Source organism: Poecilia reticulata, linkage group LG7, assembly GCF_000633615.1.
Source record: "Poecilia reticulata strain Guanapo linkage group LG7, Guppy_female_1.0+MT, whole genome shotgun sequence".
NCBI lineage: Eukaryota > Metazoa > Chordata > Actinopteri > Cyprinodontiformes > Poeciliidae > Poecilia > Poecilia reticulata.
Window position 1 is genome coordinate 9,511,940 of NC_024337.1, and position 23,165 is coordinate 9,535,104.

General features: G+C 37.9%; 1 protein-coding gene across 4 annotated transcripts in view; it reads right to left on the reverse strand.

Annotated features, from left to right (window-relative positions):
- LOC103467138 (helicase ARIP4-like) overlaps positions 1–23,165 on the reverse strand; it is a 58,585-nt gene that overhangs the window by 34,845 nt on the left and 575 nt on the right. For 2 of the 4 annotated variants that reach the window (XM_008413228.2, XM_008413231.2), the window contains exons 2-3: positions 22,602–22,690; positions 12,255–12,411 (exon numbers count right to left, since the gene is read on the reverse strand). In XM_008413228.2, the coding sequence (XP_008411450.1) occupies positions 12,255–12,363 (109 nt within the window). In that variant the 5' untranslated portion in view covers positions 12,364–12,411; positions 22,602–22,690. Of the gene's footprint in view, positions 1–633; positions 830–12,254; positions 12,412–22,601; positions 22,691–23,165 lie in introns of those variants that run through there. The other 2 variants (XM_008413229.2, XM_008413233.2) reach the window with 2 other exon arrangements.

The window sequence follows — 23,165 nt, forward strand, 5'->3', positions numbered from 1 at the left end:
AATGAGGGCATGACTCACAAAATGAATTAACTTTTTTTTGTGTAAAGAATAATATCAAGTCAGTACTGCCAAGTAACAATTTGACCTTAATTTCTAGGAACTACTGAGAGACTAGAAGCCATTTTATTCAATTTGTAGGCTTATTCAATCAGATTTGTAACAATAACACACAGAGGGAAGTGAATGCTGTTGTATATCTTTTCAGAAAATGTGCAATCTGTGATTAAATGCTTCATCACAGCTGTTTGTAATCCAAAAACTACTTAAAAAAATGATGGTTTACAACAGGTTATGATGAAAACAATGACAATTTGCATCCAGTCAAATGAGTTTTTTAGACTTTTTTGTAAACCAGGATTTTATTTGGATAACAAGGACAACTTCTGCTTCTATTTCATAATATGCCTTATGAAACAAGAGAGCTGTGCTCTGCCAGAATTGCACTGCACCACATGTAGGTCAGTATGATAGATCTCCCCCTGCCTTGTGTCTGATAAAAATATACATGGCAGAAATATGAACTTAAAGATGTCGGGGGTGAGTAAAAAGCTGACTGCTGTGTGGAAACAACTGTCAGCCAACTATAAGAGCTGTCATGCACTCAATCACTCAAAAGAAACTCCAGCTACTCACCCATGTCATGTGGCTGAAACTTTTTTGTTGTGGTCTCCTACTGTGCTGAGAGATACACGTTCCACTTTAAAAACTAACTCCAGTCGGTGTGTGCTCCATCTTTTGACAGCTAACACATTCCCTCACTGGGCAAGTGTGTCAGAGTTTGTGAGCGTCCAAACTTCTAGCCTCGTTTCGCAGTTTAACCGGCTCTCCGGCGAGGACGTAGTGTCAATGGGACAATTACAAAACAATGAGTCGCTGAAAAGGGCCTCAGCCGGGCGAGTGTAGCAGCTCCCCCCACGCCTCCAGTGGCGCTGCCTTTTCTGTCCGCCTCCTCTTCTTCCCCTCCCCCCGCATTTCCAACTGACACAGAAGCCGACGTGACGCCAGCAAGCCACGCCCACCCCAGAGAGTCTGCCTTAGGTAACAGAGGTAACGGGTTCAATCAGAACGAGATGGACAGATGAAGAGGAGGATGGAGGGTGAGAGGACTGACAAGGACACAAGAGGAGGAGCAGATGAATGCAAAACAACAACCATGAAGGTCTCCTGGAGCCAATTTAACTTGAAACCTTTAAGAGGCCAATCATATATGAAATGTTTTACAGATGTACGATGGGTTCAGAAGAAAAGACTTTAAAGTGGAGGAGGAGAAAACATCTGCAGTCAAGAAACAAACATTTAATGGCCACTTTCTTAAGTATAATGCCAAGTTGGAACACATAATCCTGTGGCTGAGGTGTTGGAAACATTCGTCAGAGTCTGATGTGGGTCTTTACCAGTGGTCTCAAACTCTAGTCCTCAAGTGACCTTTACATGTTTCTCTGCTTCAGCACACCTGGCTCCATTTTTAACTCATTAGCAGAGCTCTGTAGAGCCTGACTGCATCCTAGTGAGGCAGTTTCACCATTTATTTCAAGCAGGTAGGGCAAGAGACACATCACAAATTCGCACAACTGACCCTAAAGAAAGGCAGTTTGAGACTGCTGGTCTATACTGAAATAAGACAGCATGTCACAGGTCCTGCAGGTTTGTTGGATGAATATCTACAGTGCAAATCTCTACTTCCCAATTCAGTAAATCCAATATGTGCTCTGTTGGATTGAGATCTGGTGACTCTGGAGGTCATTACCATACAGGGAACTTGTTGTTTTAAAAAAAATCAGTTAGAGAAGATTTATTTGAGCTGGAAGTTAAAGTCATCAGAAAATGAGTGCAATGTGGTCATGAAGGCCAGCAACAATACTAATACAGACACTGGAGTTTAGAACTGTTCTCACTAGGCAAACACAAAACAACAAGTACATAGCAAGAAGGAATCAGTAAAGAGTAACACAGAGAAAAGACACAAAGGAAGATTGAGCAACAGGAGCACACCACTTTTGTGGTCAGCCCAGCTATTGGAAAATTAGCTTTTGGCTTCAGAAGACAGTATAACACATCATAAACCGTAATAAACACATCATAAACACCACATTTACTGCAAACTTATGTACCACGTAAATGTCAAAACCCTATTCATAAAAAAGCCTTGATCAACGTGAGAAAAAGTGGACAGCTTTAAAAAAAAAAAAAAAACACTACTATTTGACTTTGTTGTAGGAAGAGACTGTCTTATGTTGGCATGAGCGACTCCAGAACACTTTTACATCGAAAGTCTTATGGGACCAACTACAGGAAAGTATCTCAGAAGATTCTTTGACACTGGCACTTTTTGAAGCCAGGCCTCAGACTGATCCACCCCGGGGAGATGTGAAGTACTTCACTGGTGTGAAAGCACAAATGCACAGAATGCAAGGTTGCAGGGTTTGTTATTATCTGCAGTGGTAGATAACAACAAAAACAATGGCAGACAACTTCGTACTGGATGTGCTACTTAACTTCCTCTGATAAGGAATGCATGTGTGTGTTTTACATGAGACCTTGGTTCACTGGAGTCAGGTAACAGTTTTCTAAATGAGGTTGAAGTTGGTGAGGTGCAGACTAAAGATCCAACATACCTCACCCTGCAAAGGGTCCATGTGGACTAAATGCAGACACATATATGACACTGAGTTGATAAGGCTGAGAATCACCCAGGCTGCAACTGTGCAACACTAACAGGTGGCCTGGTGGAAAAGAAGCAAGACTTTGCACCCAACTAGCTCATAAAAATTGCTGGTATCACTTCTGATTGTCAGAAATGAAGGAAGATATCGGTATGCTAGACTATGAAGTCTCAACCAGCCAGTGTGTGAGGTGTCTGCACAGCTCACTAAATACACACAGTATTCATGGAGTCTTAACATTAGGGAGTCTTAAGGGCCAAAAGCGTATGCACATTTTAACAACATGCTAATCTCACAGCACCATGTAGTGGCCTGGCATGACAACTACAGCAGATTCAAGATGTCTTGGTGGTTTCATCTAAACATGGAACTTTTCCCTAATCAGCATCTGAAAATACCAATAGTTTCCAGACAGCAGTGTCATGTAAACATAGCCTATGAGTGAATAAGTAACGGACGTAGCATCACAACATATTTATCCCATTTTCAACTTCCAAGAATCACATCTGCAAATTAAATGTTTGTTATGCGGATCATCCCAACTGTTCATGCTTTACCGAGGAACTACATTTATAAATGTATGTGCCGTGTGAATGTGTCAAACAATAGTGAGACATATAGCGACACAATACATACCTCAACTTTTCTCAACATTGCAATAACTGTCTGCTTTGTGATGGGTGCGTTTGTCCTTTTCACTTGATGATTTATTTTTTGCCTTATTTTTTTTTATGCTGTGGACTATTTTATTACTGGAAATAAAGACCTATTTATTCCTAAAATATATTATGCATAAAAGAATTACCCTGCAGGGTGAGCAGCAAACTTACAGGGTGGGACATTGAACCCTTTGGCTCTTGGTTTTTCCTGCGCATGCAGAGATTAACCCCTTACCCCTAAAACCCCTACCTGTTACGTAATGACTCCATTAGGACACCGGTGTCCTGGTGACAGTTAAGAAGTTTTAAAAGGAGGATTAATGACAAAATGCAAGACAGGAAAAGGTGGAAGAAATCACATATAAAGGAATAAAACAGAGGAACACAAACAATCTTAGAATTAGAGAGAGTTAATATGTGTATACTCCCAAGACCCTTGGATTATCATTCACATGTGTACAGGGAGGATGGGATGTAAAAGGATCACATGACTTCACTCTTCAACCCACATTGCTGTGTGTGGGGGAGGGTCAGCAGAGAGAAATGGTGAGGAAGGGGGAAGAGGAGAGCTGACAGCAGCAGCAAAGACTGCAAAGTCTGCCTGGTAACAAAAATTCATGCACACAAGCTCAGTCACCTTTGCCACACTACCACAGTTTTGCTATTTCACCACGCCTCCTATGAGGAGGGAGGGCTCACATTTCTCTGTTTACATAACCGAAAGTGACCAATAGAGTGAGACAACAGAGAGCTGTAGGGAGATGGCATTTCAGCTGCGGGGCAGAAAGAAGTTGGTCCAGTCAAAGTCAGAGAATTACATCACAAAAGATTCAATTCAATCTAATATTATTTCAATATTAACAAGTTGTTAATATTGAAGTAATTTAAAAGCATAATGGAGGAAAAACAAATTCCGTATATTTTTTCAAAAAGCCCACAAAAAAATCTTTGAGGAAATTTTCCATGCAGTAAAATCATAAATATGGTAAATAAATACATTGATCAGATTTAAGAAATCCAAAATCCTTATTTATTGCACTAATTTGTTACTTGTGCACTGATGGTAAAAAAAAAAATACACAGAAATTTTATGGTTCTCCTTCACTTTATTAATTTATTATTGCAAGCTAAGAACCTAAAAGACTTTGAAGTGAGCCTTTTTTTTCTAGTATAAATGACTTTAGACTGCAAACATGCAAAATCAGATTACATTAGTGAAACTTGTTTTACGCCAAGGACGAAACTGATCATTGAAAAAAATAAGTGTCAGCATCCTTGTATAAATTTCACATAGTGGGACTTTTTGATATGACTCACTGTGCAAGGAGGCAAAAACTAGAAGCTCCATTCAAAAGTTTATTCAAAACAATCTGGATGAAATGAGATCATGTCTAATGTTAGATCTATAAAACGTGAACATTGCACACAACATTGTTCAAAATTAGCACAAATTTTACTTGGTTATAAATGTGAAGGTTTCTTTGACATTTGAAAAAGACCAAATGTAAACAAGTTTTAGTTTTAGAAAAGAGTAACATGGTGAACTGATCCCTTGGTTACCAACATGTTGTTGTTACCAGCTGACAAATACATTAAAATGCTGCTTCTTGTGCAAAGACTCTTCTTGCTGTGCAACTGACATTTTACTTTTATAAAAATGTACTGGGTTTCGTCTCTAGATATCGAGAAAATGACTTTTGTCATTGCACAACCTGTACAGCTTAAAAGTTTAATGACACTTTAGAATAAAAATTGTGCTGTTTTTATCCATAAAAATGTTTTTACAGCACAAATATGCAAATATGTTGTCAGATTTGCACTTTTCTCTCAATTCATGCCTCTAAAATAAAGTTAAATGTTCACTGGTTTTCCACACATAGTAAAATATCAAAGGTAAAAACTAAATAAAAGGCATTCCTACAGAACCAAATCAAGCTGTATTTGAGTTTCTGAAATTATTTTTTGCCATATATGTATGATTTACAGACTATTTTAAGAATCAAATTAATCAAAGTCTGAGCTCAGATTTCTTTTACACCAGAATTTTGTTGCCTTCATTGATAGCTACTCAGCATATGCACAAAAAGCCTCAGTGTTGGAAAACACGCAAAAAATTGGAGTAAATTATATCTCAGACAAACTAGCTGCAATGTACCACCGTATTTCAGTTAAAGAAGCTTCCAAGAAATCCATGTTTTTCTATTCATACCCTAATGAGCTGGTCATTATCCGTGGACATCAGTGGGAAACTATTACTACTGAATAGTAATAGTTCAACAACATGCTTTGGAGTCTTTGTCTTATAACGTACTCTTTAAACAACACAAAGTAAAATCTACAATGACAGGACACCTTCAAAAGATTCTACTTCCTGACACAGTTGACTCTGCTGTTTATAGTAGGAATACATTTCTAAATGGTGCAGGTGATGACGATGAGATCATCTTATTTGGCCAACAAACTATTGGTAATTACTACACCCACAAAGTTTCCTTTGAGTGAGTCTTGGACTTCTCAGACACACACAAAGCTGCTGGATGAAGCAGGAATTAAAGGACAAACCTGAGGCTGTAAGAAGCAGCGACAGTTCCCACTGTTCAAAACTGAGTAATTAATTATTCATTAGGCTTATTCATTTTCTTATTGATATTATTTAGTTGTTTAGTTTTTTGAAAATGTTTTTGTAAAGTAAAAGTTCAAGAGATTGTTGAAGTTCACTAAATTGCTCGTTTTGTTTGATTTTTGAATAATTGCTGCGTTTCAGTACAGTATCGGGGCAAAGTAAAGGTTCACTGTTCTATACATTGCTTTTACAAATCCTATAAATAACAGGTTGAAGGAAAAAAACACATAAAAAACATTTCAATCTTGAGCAAAACAAATGTGATCAGAACTTTCTCCAGAACACTTGCACTTGATTTATTTATACAAAAAATATTTCTCTCTTTCACTAAAACCTTTTGCAGTTCTTTAAATTAAAAAGTGACAATTAATTAGCACTAAAAATCCCCTGTCATGTGAGCAGATTTACAATAGTACTGAGCAAACAACGCTATTATTTTCATCTAATCATAACCAGGAATTACATAAATTCAGCAATAAAACAAGATCTTTTCTGTCATTGTTTTTTAAAATCCCTGCTGCCAAAAAGGAAGCTTTGCTTCTTCAACAGACAGAGCAGTGAAGAAACTGTGTCCAGGTCCTCTGACTCCGTTTATCGACCCTGGTTTTTTGAACTCATTGCCCTTCCACACACCTGGTTTAACAGGGTGAACTTAGTGGCCTGCACAGAAGGTAATTCAATCGTTTCTGATGCATGTTGGAACAGGAACTCTTCTTAAACATGAAGGATGAGCGGGACCAGGAACGAGAAGCCTAACTACTGACCTTCACTATGATTGTTAATACTTGAGGCATTTCCATTTGTTGAAAAAAAAAAAATTCTTTAGACAACTTCAAAAAGTAACCAGAAAATATCAGAAGACGACAAAACAGCTGTTTTTTTAACAGTTATCTTTTGGGATGAGAAAAACAAACGCTGAAGCAAACCATCACAAACAGAATAAAAACAAACTGCAACTTAGTGGCATCAGTTTGAGGAATAAAAGTGTGAGTAAACATCAGAGCAGCTGGAAGGCCACGGCGAACACATGACTGAGCAGGTGGTTGTGCTGACGAGTTACTGAAACTCATCATCGGCCTGACATGACGTCAGCCTGTTACCTGATCTCTGTACATCCAAGATTTGGCTCCAAGAGCCCCCCTCCTATACACACACACGCACACACACACACGCACGCACGCACGCACACACCAGGTTATCTGGCAGTCTGGTGTGTCAGTATGTGGACCAGCTGGTGTTACTGTATCACCTCCTACACTTCGCTCTGTGCAGCCCTTAATCAGGTCACTCACACACATCAACACACACTGATGATGTTATGAAATGTTATGATTCACCATCTAGTCCCAGCAGACTTCGAGGAACCGAATCTTACCGATACATTCTAATGCCATAATAAATGTATGATCTACAGATTAAAACGGGTTATATAGCAAGATCAAGAGTAGCAACTATGATTTTCTTGATTTATTTTCTGAAATTTAGGGTGAATATCGACAATATCCTATTTCAGATTAAACTTTGTCCTTTCTTGCTGTGTTCATAATGGATCCAACATGCATTTGAATAGAATAGAGCAGACATTTCCTTCATTGTCCCACAAAGGGGGTAATTTCTGTGCAACAGCAGCAAAGTGACAGATAATAACAGCAAATAGACTCATGCAGAGATAGAATATGAGAAGGGATGTATACAGTAGGAACAACCCAAATCTGTGTCAGTGGAGAACGTGAAGAGCTGGAGCGTAGAGGCAACCAGCCCTCACAGTAGTAGTAAAAACTTAGGAATATTTGCTAAAATGTTTGCGCATTTCTCTCCTGCTGATCTGTCACAAACAGTGCAGCGGACATGCGAACGTTGACGTGCAAAACTGCCATAGAAAATTAAAATTAGAAATGTACTATTTAATTTGGCATCAACACATGTATCAAAATACATGTGTTGCTTTTTATGTATCCCATTTTGTGTGGTTGCAGATTGGGAGAACTTCTGTAAGGAAGATGCTGACAGACTTTTAACTAAGGTATTTTAGAAAAGCATTGGCTTAAAGGTTGTTAGGGTGTGTTTAAGTTTGTATTTTTAAAATATTTATAACAGTATTATATATTTTTCGGATGAACTGCGAAGAATTTAATGTGTTTGTCATAAAAACCTTGAATTTGGCAGAGATGTGTAGATGTATGGTCCGGATTTAACAAGCATCATACCATCTGTGAGTGATTTCTGAAAAGACTGAAGCAGCAAGGGATGTTAAAGTCAACTTGTGAGAACCGTCAACTGACAGAAGAAAGAGCAAGTTTTCACCGCAGGTGTGATGTGGCAACGGCTGGTAGAAAAATCTCAGGAAAAACACACCAGGAGAGCCACTGTGCAGCGAGTTATTTGATGTCTGAAGACAGAACAGATCTCCGGAGGTAAGTTGTGGGTAGATTCATCGGTAGAGATCACGCTTGAAAATGGAGCGAACTCAAGACAGATGGTGAAATAATAAGATCTGTTAAGGGTTCCTAAATCTAAATCCTCATCTAGTTCACCGGATAACCTTTGCTCGCCGTTTGGTGTAGAGCGTCAGAGTCCTTTTTTTTTTTTTTTTTATTAGATTGCTGAAAACTTGGGGAGAAGATGCATAAAGCAGTTAACGACGACTTGAGAAGTTAGCTTAATATCACCTGCTAATTTAAGCTGCTTTATAAGGATAACTTCCTGTTGAAGCAGCTTGCCCACTTTCAACTAAAGCTGACAAGTTTATGCATTTCGCAGATTAATAAACAACCGGGTGTCGCTAGCATTCGTGGGAGGAAACATGTTTAGTTGTTTTTCTTCAACTCGAGCGAACGTGAATGTGCTCTGCTTAGCGACGCCCACACAACACAGGCAGGGGAGCAACAGGCTAATTAACAGACTATTACTGTCCTCCTCTCTGGAGTCAACGCGTGCATGTGCAGAGACACAAGACCTCACCACAACCTGAACTGTGCAGAGGCAACACACAGTCCTCAGTGTGTTCTTTTGCAGACACATCCACCTGACCCAGTATTACAGCAGCATCAAATTGCAGTTTGCAGGGCAATTTTATTTTAGAAGTCCCATGCCAAGTCCATTTCTCAATGTCACTTTTTCTTTTCTTTTTTTTTTTTTTTTTTACAAATGGCTTCACTTATAAGTCACGGATTCAGTGCTGCCCAGTTGTTACAAGCTTAGAATTTGCATGCATGATTTTTACTTTATGCACTGCTTGCATTTTTTGTTAGAATTTATTCCCTGTAGCGTAATGTGCTTTCTTTGCACCAACAAGTGTTACATTGAAACAAAAGTAATAAGATTTTAAAATAACAAAAACACTTTGGTAGGCGATAAACTATCTTTATTGGGTAATATATCAGCAGTGGTTCTGTCATTCCCAGGCGGTCTTCACAACAGACTTCCTAACTTGCTGTTGTTGATTCTTCTGTTTACCTCATTTAAACTATATTTTCTCTCCAATTTAAAATGTGCAAAATGTATACATTTTAAATTGGAGAATTTAAAAATTAACACATTTAAATTTGTTAAATGTGTTAACAAATTTCCAATCCGAACGAGCACACCATGGTAATTCCCCCGGTTATTTAAGGATTTAAATTGTGTTCAGTGGTTCAGAAATAATGAAAAAAATAAAGAGGAAGAGTTGGAAGAAAACCAAATAACTTAAAACTTTGACCTGTACAAATACAATTCCAGAAAAAACTCCTGACATACTGACAAAAGAATGGGAACACAAAACTAACCCTGAAAACTATGTAAGATGTCATAAAAATGTGAAATCTGTTCTGAAAATTTTCCTTATGTGAAAGATGTCATCTGGTCCATCTCAGAGTCTTTCAAATTTTTTTACATTTTCTGCACTCAAACAGCTTTTTCACATAAATATCAGGTAAGATTGTGCCTTATACTACTCCTATAAGATAATAAAGAAAAATAGGCAGTCCAAACGATGACAAAAAAAAAAAAAATAAATAAATTGTTGGATACCTTCAGACATCCTTGAAATCTTATTATTCAAGATCATTTCATATTGCATGGAACTTTGTAGGAAGTGAATGGCCCTGACCTATGGGTATTTACAGCTGTTTAGTTGTGTAATAACCATGACAACCCAAATCTCTGTGGAGAAAACATATTCATTGAACTTAAAAACTGCTGTTTTTTTGGTTGGTTTTGTTTAAAGCTCAGTGTGTTTTATAGAAATGCTGCAGAGAACAATGAAGTCATACAGAAATAATTCGTAGTGAGGTGTTTTAGCAATTTTGTGTAAGGATATAACATTTTATCCCAGTAGTTTTAACTTCTTAGGTTTGCATAAACTACACTTTCTCAATTGTAATCCTTTTTTGTTAATAATGTTTGTATGCAAATTAAACAAAGATAAAACCGAGGGACAGTAGAAGAGTTGGAAATCCCAGCAAGTTAAGTTTAGCGATAAAAAAATGGCAAAGCAATCATTGGGAGCATGAAGACAAATTTATGATGATGGGTTTAAAAGTGAATAAAAGAAGAAAACCTGGGATAAAAGATAGAAATGGGGACATTTAACCAGGAGGAAGTTACTGCCATGGAGGGGGTTGGCATCCTGGTGACCGTTGTCATAGCAACCATGGGACAGACATAGGAGACTGCGGGGGGCGGATGATGTCACCGGAGTAAAATACACTTGCAAGGCAAGGAAGATGAGCATGTAGATACTCCCCTCTCGACACACACTGAGGAAACCCCATAAGACGTCCTCTGAACAGGCTTGTTAGTTGAAGGGAGCAAAATACAAACAAGCCTAAACAGGAAGTTATACGGAAATACGGCATTTTAGATCAAACTGTTGGATGTCAGTCTTTTTAAAATAGTCGAATTCTGCTGTTGTTGTCTTCTGGAAGGTGAACCTTTCCCAGTTTCAAGTCTTTTTCAGCAAATAACTGGTTTTCTTCTGCATTTTGCTCCTTCCGTATTTCCATCAAATCTGACCTCTCTCTTCTTTCTGTGGATGAACCTCCAAACAGTATATTGCTGCCACCACAATGTTTCCCAGCGAAGACAGTTCTTTTAGCTGAAATCACATTCCTTTGCTGGTTATATTCAGAAATTGGTAGACATAAACTAGAAAATGTATATGTTACACATTTCTGCTCTTGGACTGGAACAATTATGCAAAGTGTGATAGAAATGCTTTGTAAGCCCAAACATCAAGTTGGAAAAACTTGATTATTAATGCTCCCTTATAATCACGATCACGTCTCTCCTTCTCATAAAGTAAGACAGTTTCAGGGTCAGTGGAATTCTGCAGCGTCCACCAAAGCAACTTGACATGTTGCAGAGTACTGCTGTAAGATGTAATTAGGACAACATGTACGGCCTCTGTGTGTGAGCGTGCATGCTGCTCGGTTTGCATGTGAGAGAGAGAGAGGACAGTGAGAAACAGGAGGTTTGCTAGGAGTACTTGAGATGTTCACGGGTCTGTTCAGCCCGGGTGGAAAAATACAAGTAAACTGTAAATTAAAAAAGGTTATCTAATAGTGACTCATAGTGATCAGAAGCCCAAAGGTCTCCACAGTCTGCAAACAAGAGCTATTAAACCTCCTAAATCATTAATGCCATGAAGACTTAGGGTGCATTCACACCAGCCCTGTTAAATCAAACTCTAGTCTACCTAGACAGTCAGGTTCGTTTGGGAGGTGTGACTGACCAACTGAACTCTGATGGAGACCAAAAAAGCAAACTCTGGTCCACCTGAAAACGTAGCTCTCAGTTAATTTATTCGTCCCTTTTACTTAGTTGTGAGTACACTTACGGACAGTGGACACATAAGATGAGATGGTAACACTTTATTTGAAGGGGTGTGCATAAGACTGACATGACACTGTCATAAACATGACATAACACCTGTCATGAACATGAAGAAGTCTTTATGAATGTTTATAACAGTTGTCATGAAGTGTCATTCGGTAAATAATGACACTGTTAATGCAAAGTTGCTCTAAAAGTTGCACTGAAAGCCCATTAAAAATGCCAACTTTGCATTAAATTATCAATTTACAAAATCATGCAAAGTTGGCACTTTAAATGGACTTTCAATGCAACTTTTAGAGCAACTTTGCATTAACAGTGTCATTATTTACCGAATGACACTTCATGACAACTGTCATAAACATTCATAAAGACTTCTTCATGTTCATGACAGGTGTTATGTCATGTTTATGACAGTGTCATGTCAGTCTTATGCACACCCCTTCAAATAAAGTGTTACCGATGAGCTCAGATTAATGTATCATATTAACTCACCATGAAACCCTTCTTCATCACTTCCATAATCTCTACTGTCATCACTGGTGAAGCAGATCTCTCTTTCGCTCTTCCTCTCGTTCAGCTGTTCCTCTTCATCGTCAGACATCCTAGCCCCACGGCGGCTGCTCTCTCAGCATGGCCACGCTGCATGCGCCTGAAACACAGAAGAATGGCTGCAGTCAGACATGCTACTGTTAGCCCAACTTAAAACAGTGTTACCTGAATAAAAGCAATGGGTGACACACATTTTAAATGCTACATTTATGTTTTATTGCCTATAAATTAGAAAACACAGTTAAGAGTTGGTCTGTGTAGCTATACTTCATTTTTCTCTTGTTCGGTTTTTCACATCCAATCACAATTCAGTTGCTAATTATTTTGTTTAGCCTACAATTACTCAATTCAACCACTTGAGAATTGGTTAAGTTGTACTGTTTCTTTTTTTTATTCTTCAACGTATCGACAATTCATCTGATATTTCGGAGTATACAGAGAAATATACTCTATCGACCGTAGACCGGAGAAGCTTAAAACTTGTAGGAACGGTTAATTGTTAGTGATTTTGCTAATGCTAACTGTTAAAACTGGTACACCAAGATACTGGTAAATGGTCCATTTCTAGTCCAGAGACTTTTGCTCTTTGCTCTGCTTTTTCCAAAATTCAATTGTTAATAAGCTTCCAGATTATAAGAAATCTAGCTCAATGTTGTGCTTATATGTAGAAAAAGAACACATTTAGAACTGATTAGATGATCAAAAAGTTACAGTAAAATGAAAATAAACCAAGTTTTATAGGAAGATGTACCAAAGTTTAAAGGTTATAATGGCAACAGGCTTTCGACATATGGACAGGCATTTCATTTGGAGTGCAGTCATGACCGGCTGAACTCATGTAATCATGCATGTGGCATGAAGCCTGTCGGACCAGTCCAAGGTTAAAAACCCAGCTGCCATATCTCTCTCTGTTTATCCTCAGATTTTCTCGGGCAAAGTGCAGATTGAAACTCATGATCCATATGTCTGAAGCTTTTTAACAAGTGAGATGGTTTATGTGAGGTAGCAAATTTACATAAATCAAACTATGAGGACTGAACTCATCAACTCCAACACATCATTTCAGAACCCTAAAGAAAAGTGTATGGATCTGTATTTGTAAGGCTTGTTCTTTAACTTATTCTCCAGCTGCACACCACATTTCCTGAATACACAAAGAGAAAAACCGAGTTGGAGAAACATTTTAAAGATCACTTCAGAAGGAGGAGGGAAAAAAGGTCAAGATGACCCACTGATTGAAGGCGCTGTTGGAGAGCAGACAGAAAAAGCAAAACATGCCAGGAAGAAACATAAAGAGCGAGGCAGAGAGCTTTCAAGAGTTTAAGGATCCTTTGAAAGCTTCACCTTTCTGTAAAAGAAAATCTCACTTGCCTCACTCATTGGATTTTCTCTGACCTACTGCTAACAATAAAATGAGGGCAACACATATTAAAGTAGCTTTTACCAAGGTGTGGGCCTTGGTAAAAGCTAAGTTTTGCTTCTTCATGTGAAGAAGAACTCAAACTGAAGAAATAAAGGAAAACATGCAGGAAAAAAATTAGTTTATGACCATATGCCATTTCGCCCAAACCTTGTGTTAACGCCAATAAGAGTTATTTGTCAGGGATGCATGATATTTCCACATATCAGTCTATTTTTTTAACATATCGGTTTGAAAAGTAAAACTGAGCCGATATTAACAACCAATGTTTGTTTCCATCTAGCTGCCATTTGTGTTTCAGGGGGGGCAGAAGGATGGCCGTGTGGTGTTTGTACAGTCATGTGACAGTGATGAAACACAAGAGTGTGGACATGCTAAACTGAAGCAGTGTACACGGTGTGGTCATTTTTTCACAGTCTCAAAAGTGTAGTGAAACAAATACAGCATGATATCTATTATCGGGCATAACTCAATATACATATCGAATATTGACATCGGCCAAAATTTTCATAGCAGTTTCTCTGAATGCTCAATGTTCAGCACAACTGATAGCCTTCATTAGAACCTGTTCTTGGCACGATGCGTCCTTGTGATTGTGGGACATTCCATCAGGCAGTGTTTTGTGTGCAAAACTTAACAAACAGAAATAAAACAAAAGAACAAATGACACCAAACAAGTTGTGGTCACATTATGTCTGGCAAGTTGAGGAATCTGTGTGTTGCTGAGATGAGGGAGCATTGTGAAGCGCATGCTGCGTGTTTGTGTGTGGGGTGCAGTGGCGGTCAGAGGGCTGCGGTAGGTGGGACGGGGAAGAGATAAGCACAGCGAGCAGAGACATAGAAACCAGATCCTGTCTGAATGCTGAGGAGGATCTAACCGAAGTGGAAGAGTTTATTCGCCATTCGGATAGAATTACAAAGTAGCAAAGTATTTTTGAATAAATAGAATTTATTAGAAATTTTACATCAAATTATTCAGATGAACGAATTAAAGATTCAGCTGTCTTCTAGACAAAATGATGAGGTTGAAGTCTACTGCCACAATAATAATTCAAATGCTGCATTTCTATTTTAACTGACTGACACAGTTGAATTAATGGCACAGCTTAATGTAACAGTGAGAGTTACAGCACACAATACAAGAATGCTGTGAGATGCTTCGTCACTTTTTTCATCATTTCAATTGTATGATTTTGATTTATGTGCTGACAGACTAACAGGGTTGAAGCCTTTTTAAAACGTTTTCCTTAACGCACAGTGTTATTTACCGATCTGAATAGATTAGACATTGTCAACCCAACAGAGCAATTCAAAAACTCTTTCATATCTCCACAAAAGCTGCTGCAAAAGTCAGCTGTAGAAAACTCAATCAGATATGAAAAAAACCAAGACTAGAAAAAACACACTTTTACAGTATGCTGTCTCTAAACTTCAGATTTGCCAAAGTAGGTCACAGCAAACTTTAGCAGACATACAGTAGAGCTTGTTAGCAGCCAGAAACCGCTTGACTCATTGCCACGAAGCTTTATGTAACTTCATGTGCCCAAGGAAAGACAGGAAAGCTATTCTGTTCATGACAGGCAATAAAATACCCATTCCTACTCTGAGTAGCTTTGATATCCTTAAATATGGGTTGGGAATGGGTACTGTATGAGAAATCCACGATTAAATTTGTTCCAGAGGTAAAACTTTTCAATAAAACATACAGTAATGGAGAACTGATGTATGATTTGCTTCAGCATGGTTTTGTTTAAATCATCTTCGCCTCATGCTGAAGAAGACATGCAGCACAGTAAATTTACAGCGACTGCCTTTTAAGCATTTTCTTGTAATTGCTAATATTAATAATCTAGTTTACTACTGAAAAAACTGATGTTATATGAGTGTTTCTCTCTCCATCCTCTCCTTCAATTTCTGAGGTGAGATAGTGGGACTATATACAAAATATAAATGCTCACAAGCTGTTAAAAGAGAAAGAATATGCATCAAATGTGTGCCATTAATTAGTCAAATGTTTTGTTTAATCACCTAGATTAAGAGGTGTGCGCAGAAGGATTTTTTTTCTTTCTTACATAAACGTGCATGTTGTGATCTGCAAAGATATCAGATCAACCACGCGTGGTGTTATTATTCTGGGAAGTGGGCCTTTCCAGAAAAGAGTCCAGAGATGGTGCTTAGTCCTGATTCACCTCTGGTGAAATGAATAATACAAAGCAACTTTTCAACAGCTTTGAAACTGTGACTGAAAAATCTTGGGAAACCTTGAAATTGGAAACAAGTTCCTGTGGGAGCAGTGAGGAAATTTTAATCCCACAACGGCGCCGAGGTGGTTCCACCAACCACAAAGGTGTCGCATCAAGAAAGGTCTCATTTATGTTCGAGTGAACACTTTCAGATGTACGTTTGAAAAAGTACCATGATGAAAGAAACACAATATTACCTTACATAATCTACACAAGGACACAAATGTTTTCAACATAATCTCATGTATGTCAGCCAACTTCAGATGGAACAAACAGAGCAAAAAGCTACTTTTTCTTGTAACTAGATGGAAGAAGCTAAGTAAAATAACATTTGATGGAGAATGGGAGAATGATAAAGAGAAAAAAACAGAGGGAGACAAAAACAAATGATAAAAGAAGAGGCCAGTGAAAGAACAGCTGCTTACATAAGATCCATTACACAAGATGTAGCTAATAAAGCCACTGCTGAGATCACTCAGCATAAAAAATAAATTATACAAGACTTACTCCAAGATAAAATTGTCAACACAATGTCTCACCAAATACAAAAAAACTTCTTAAAAATTACAGTTTGTATAAGAATCAAATTAAAAGACACATGCTGAGAGATTATTTCTATTTGTCCCAAACCAAAACCTAATTCAGATTTTAATCCTCAAACAGTTCTTTACAAATGTAGAGAGATCTGGGTACTTGAACCTCAAACATAACAGACAGAGGAAGGCAAACCCTGCATACATGGAAATGAAATTCTCCTCTATTCAGAATTGATTTCTCTATTCAGAGCTGAACTGGAGTTTAAAAAAAAAAACCTAAGAGACACAACTTTGAGAAAGATTTAAATGAGTGAAGTTGTGAAACTGTTTTAAAGAGAAATCAAACTTTCAGCAAAAGTCTCATTGAATGGAGAACTCTGATTCAAAGACTCTTTGAAGTCTCTTTGCATGTATTGTGTGAAAGCTCCACCTTGGAGCTGCTGCCACACAGAACAGCCCTTCGCTTGTGAAAGTAAATCTGGTGAGCCTCGCCTTGACACTCAACAATTTTCCCCGACACACCTCCATCAGACTAGCCGCAGTAGCGATTAGCAAACACCTGGTGGAACCGATCCAATGCTTCCAAGTACGGTCACAAACAGCATCACGGAGAAACATGGTTTTGATTACGTCCTGAAAGAGAGCGTCAGAAAATCTTCTTAAAGAGAAAGATACAAATTTCATGCGGCTATCACGTGAAGTCAAATTTCTTTTGTTATTTTTGATAGATATATAATTTTTTACAACAGAAAATAAAGTTACTTGACTGTGCTATAAAATAGCACTCTGTATAAAATCCAGTGCAAACATTTATCTGTGAGTTATTTAGCCTCAGTATAAATCCAGCTTGGCTGTAAAGGCCTCAGTGGTTTGTTGGAGAGTATTTATTCATCATAATCTCAAACTTACCAAGACTACTTAAACTGACAGGTTGGGCAAGTAGAGAATTACTCGGAGTTGCCAAGTCACTATAGTGGGGGGTGTTGTGAGGACATGTATTAGTCGTTCACTCCAACAGAAGGAAACAAAAAAATCTCAAAGGTAAAATGTGTTCTGGTCTAATAAAAACACAATCAAACTGTCCAGCCTCCATGAAAAACACAGTATGCATTAGAAAACTAACGGTGCTCCTGACCATAATCTCATCATCTGAACGGGTAAATCGCGTGGTGGAGGTATCAAGAAGTAGGGCGCAATTTGGCAGTAGGGGAAGGGAAGGCAGTCAGAGGTAATGAGAAAATTGATGGGGCTGCATGACAAAACTTGTCAGAGTCTGCAAAAGACCGAACAGCTGCAACACAAACGTGTACCCGTGGCTTCAGTCTCCAAGAGTAACAATCGCTGTCCCTGCTTTTATACCTTTGCTCAATTTGCTAAACTTCTTAGTAGATGACACTGTGGATAAAATCTAGCTGCATTCAACAACTTAAAAAGTTTAGCATCATACGCGTAACTTTAAGCTGGTTTCACAAGTCTATCAAATATTTTGCAGTAGTTTTTTCCTCTGTGTGGCTGAATACATAAGATAATGCCCGAAACAGAGGATGTGCTTTCAGGCTCCACCTTGCAGCATCGTACTGTTTGTCCACAAGCTGAGCTCAAACTGTTACAAGCATTAAGAGCCACAAGTAAGAATAAACATACAAGAAGCCTTAAACCCTAAACTTCAAATTGAACGAACAATCATTATCCGGAATGGCCTAGTCAAAGTCAAGACGTAAATCCAAAAAATCCAACTGAGAACAGCCTCAACTCAGGGGGAACTGAATGCAAATGGCCACAAGGCAAACTGAATTCATTTTTATAGCACATTTCAACAACAAGTAATTTAAGGTTTTATATGATGAGAGCATACAACAGCAAACAAGATACTAAACTTTCTCAAATTTTGTATCAAAATCACAAAAAATATCATAAAATACTATAAATAAGACTGGAGTGAATCTATATCTCCGATATTATTAATCTCAAGTAACCCTAAACAGATTTTAGCCTGGATTTAAAAGGCTAAAATCAGTTTTTTCTTCTTTTTTTTTCAGTATTTTTGCAATTGTAATTGTTCTTTTTCATAAGAGCATGAAACTGAATGCTGCTTCTCCATATTTATATCTGGTTCTGGGGATGAAGAAAACCTGAGCGGTCTGGAGGGTTGAGACAACAACAAATTTACTTAACTTACTTTGGTGCTAAGCCACTCATTGATTTACAAACTATTACACTTTTTACCTTTAATATATACCAATAAAAACATGTATCGTTTTTCTTTTGCTTTTCGATTAAACAGCTTAGTGTTGGTTGGTCACATAAACCCGTTTTGAAATTCACTGAAGTATGGGGTTACAACATGACAAATGAAAAAGAAAAAAACAGTAAAGGCGGTGAGTACTTTTGCATTTCACTGTGAAACAAAATTAAAAAAAAGAAAAAGGCTTTCTTATGCAACACTCTTTGAGCCGAACACTCTGGTGGTACCAAACTAAAATGTCTACTGACTGTCTGCTGACCCGCTCTTGGATCTGAAGCAGCCAATTTGCAAGAATAACAAAACCACTGACACTTCACTTTATGACACTGCAAATGGATATTGTATAACATTTTTTTTCTTTTTTTTTTAATGTGGACCTGGCTTACAGACTTATGTCTGCATCAAATCGCCTTGCTTGTGTAACACAATTACACAATACTGAAGCCTGGTGGTGTAAGTGAGGAGGGAGAGGGTTAACCAATCAAGCCAGGTTGCTTTCATCCAAAGCCGACAGGATAAACAAACAGGTCAGAGAGCGGCTGCATTCAGAGAGGGCAAACCTTCACATCGGTGTAAGATAAATGTTGTTTAAAGAAAAAAGGTTTCACAAATACTAATAATGAGATTTTATGTGGTTTTCTTGAACCACTATCAGTTTGGTTTCCACAGAAACTGATTTGCCAAATGTCTTATCATTGTCACTCATGCTTTATTTAGAACATCTAAAAATATAAAGTAAAATTTTGCCTTCCCAGGGACAACAAAAAAATCCTGAAAACCGTGAAATACACGATTAGGGAGAAGAGAGTTTCAAAAGATGGTACATTTGAAGTCACAACTTTAACCCTTTGCATTGTTCGATACTTTTTAAAGTCCCAATACCTTAGCTGACAATAGCCTAAAATGTTACCACAGTCAGGAATCCCCACCACATCCTCCACAGCAGCAAAGATTTAGGAACTCTATATGTTTTCAAGGGACACAGGTGAGCCAATCTACCTAATATTTCTGTAGCAAACTTTAAAAAGATATTGTAGACTGTACAGGTTATATGATATGACTCTGTTTGTAAACCACTAATTTAGTTGAATAAGTTATAGTATGAACATTGGTTAATGTATTCCCTGAGAAATCTGTGTCAAAGTTATGTTGAATAAGGTATTTGAATTACCCATTAAATGACTCAGACCATTATTCTAATTTTATCTATGAGCCTATAAATACTCACCAAGTGCAAATGGATTAGCTTGTATTCCAGCTCGCTGACCCAGAGGTCACACACAAGCAAAAAATAAGTGACCTCGATCAGGAAACAGAGTTGACCTGAAACGGCCTGGATATTTTTAAACGTATAATCCCCGGGTCAATCCCAACCTGGCTGTGTGACATGTAAAGCCCACCTGCCTCAGCTAACGGAAAAGAAAAGAAAAACATCTACATGAACAAATGATCTCATCTGGTTCAAAAGCTAATAAAAGTTCTCAGTTATCAGTGAAAACAATGACCATTTTTGTTGCACAGTGGTTTTTCGGCCATCGTCCGGTGAATACTTGTACGTCCGTGGGGGAAGGGTTGGGACGCATCAGGAGAAGAATCGCATTCCATCGCCTAAGGTGATCGCCAATTGGATGTTGCTGGCAGCTGTCCAGCCAATCAGAAAGGGTTAAACGGGTTCACTCAGGCTGTTTATGGTTCACTAAGAATACTGCGGGGAAAAGGTCTCCCCGCCTCAGCTCTCTGTGTCGAGGCCATGTTTTGTTCCTTCATAAAAACTGAAAAACAACCCGAGACTAGTTTTAGCATGAGGCCAAACGATCTGCTTTGAAATCTGCAGAAGGGGACGGGAAGCATACAAAATATGTAACGGTAATATGTTAAAACACTCTAAGAACCATCCAATATGGAGAGCTGATTCAAAAATGTAATGCTCTGTTTTAAAGTAACATTGGAGGTTTTTCCCAAAGAACTTTGCTGAAAACTGAATGTGTTTTAAACGACTAATTAAAAGAAACTCTTTGCCGGATGGTTTCATCATCCACAACCCTATTTGGAGGAAACTACACCACAGATTTAAATAGAAGTCAAAACAACCTCTTTTGGGCAACGATATTCTTACTAAAAAGAGAGAAAAAAAAAGAAGTAAAATCCTGTCTCGCATGTAAAGCATCTCAATAGTCAAGTCTGTCATACATCAAAGTCAGATTGATCTGTTTTCGACCCCAACAGAGCAATTCACTATGCAAAGTTTCTAAAGGTATAGTTGGAGGACATACGGACCACTTTTCCTCACTTTGCTACATTCTCCAACTGTTCTCCAATTTTGCATTATTTGCTGTTATTACAGCATTTCTCTTGATGTAATCTCTGTTTTTCTCTCACACAAAAGAAAGAATCATATTTTTTAATACATTCACATGTCATGCAGACATTTATGTAAAAGTCTTTATAAACTTTAATATCTGTGATTTATATTTACTGGCCACCAGCATATTGCTGTTACAACCTGAATTTGTTACTTTCCAGTCGTACTAAAGCGTGCTCTGACCAGCATCCACCAACTCCCTGCTAGCAGGTCAAAGTGACACTGCAACTGAGTTGGGATTCAAAGAGCTGGCAAAGCAGATCTAATCATGTTTTTCTCTTAAAATTCCCTTTAGTGAAGGATGTCTGGGGCTACATTTTAAAATAATTTGTTTTGAAAGAGTTAGCTCTACCTTAGACAACGAGATTAGATTCTGCCTGTGAATATAGGTTTGACATTTAAATAATTGAATTAGAAATTTCAAACTTGGTCTAAAGCAGGACCTCAAATTGAATTTGCAGTCAACTAATCGTTGCCAAAAAAAAGACAGCAGATGTAACTTGCATTAGGTATAGCAGAGAGGAATAAACTAAATATGACACAGAATGCCAAATTTAAAATAATGCTTAAACTTAAGTATGATATATGGAACTGTATACATTTCTATAAAACCCACCAGATGGGTCTGTCACCAAACACGTTCTCTTAACTACCATTTTCATTAACTCTAACAAGAACACTTCTTCTCCACAAATATAATCGGTAAACACTGCAAATGTCAACATCCCAGTTAGCATATCACATCTGCATTTATCCTGATGATGTACATGAAGTTGAGTTGTACAGACAGCCATTGTCAAAGATCAGCAGAATAAAAAGTACAAGGCAAAAAGCAAACATAACTGATTACTCAGACAGTAAGGCCGAATCTGGTTGGAAATAATTAAGAAGATTCTTGAACCAATGTCGTATTAGAAAAGCAGCGTGACCTAAAGATCAGTAAGGGACAACAGAAAACAAGAATTCAGTGATTTAAGCTTAACTCTTGAGATATGATGGTTCAACAGGAAACACAATCTGAAACTTAGAAGCAAATAACTGGTTCAGCTTTACAAAAATCCCCCCCAAAAGAGGAAAAATACCTCTAGTTTTGACAGTAAAGATATATTATTTAACACATGACGGATCTAGATTTTGACCCATAGGAGGTTTCAGCTCACACCGAGCCGCCGACAATCAAACTTTACGGCTTAATGAAAACAATCCTAAATCTAAATCTGCCAGGGGTACAAACAAAGCTAAACTGATGAAACTCAAGTTATATGGCTTTCAGTTAGTTAGTTAGTTTTTCACCATGGAAAAGCGGCTTAATCTATAAACATTGGAGATTAAATTCCATCTCCAATGTAATTTCATGTCTGGACAGTGTTTCCATTCTATTTACAAACAATATTTAGTTTTAGTGTTCGTTTTTTTTTTTATTCATAAAATGTTATTATTTTATCGAATTATTTCAAAGGTTGGAGATAAGATCTGAAACATACCTGGAAATAATCGTGTTATTTCTTCATTTTCTCCAAAATGATCTCTTTTGAAGAAACAGCTACACAGTTTTCTTTCATATGTCAAAGTCCTGAGAATGAAAAAGAAAAATGGATTCAAAAGACCAGACGTGAATTTAATAACATTTGAAACCATTTAAAGCTTTGCTATACCTTGATCCCACAAATCAGGCCTACACCTAACTGCAAAAGTACGAGACTGAATATGTGAGACACCAAGCAAGATACATCAAATTTAATGTTGAAATTTGCTGCAACAAATGTTTCTGCTACAACTTTGTTGGCACAGAATCGCCTCTGAATACGTGGATACTTGATTCATGGACAACTTTAATTTGGGAAAAGCTCAGCTTAGTGGTGTCAGGTAATTCCACCTGACTGTGGTGTCTTCAGACCAGTAGTTTAGCAGATTGCTTCCAATACAGGGGCAGCATTGTGATACTGAGCAGCTCCATCTGTGAGCCCCCCTGATCTCTCACCTCTGGACTTCCCTGAAACTAGACCCACTCATTCCAAGGCAACTGAAAAACACTGAAAGTGTACATA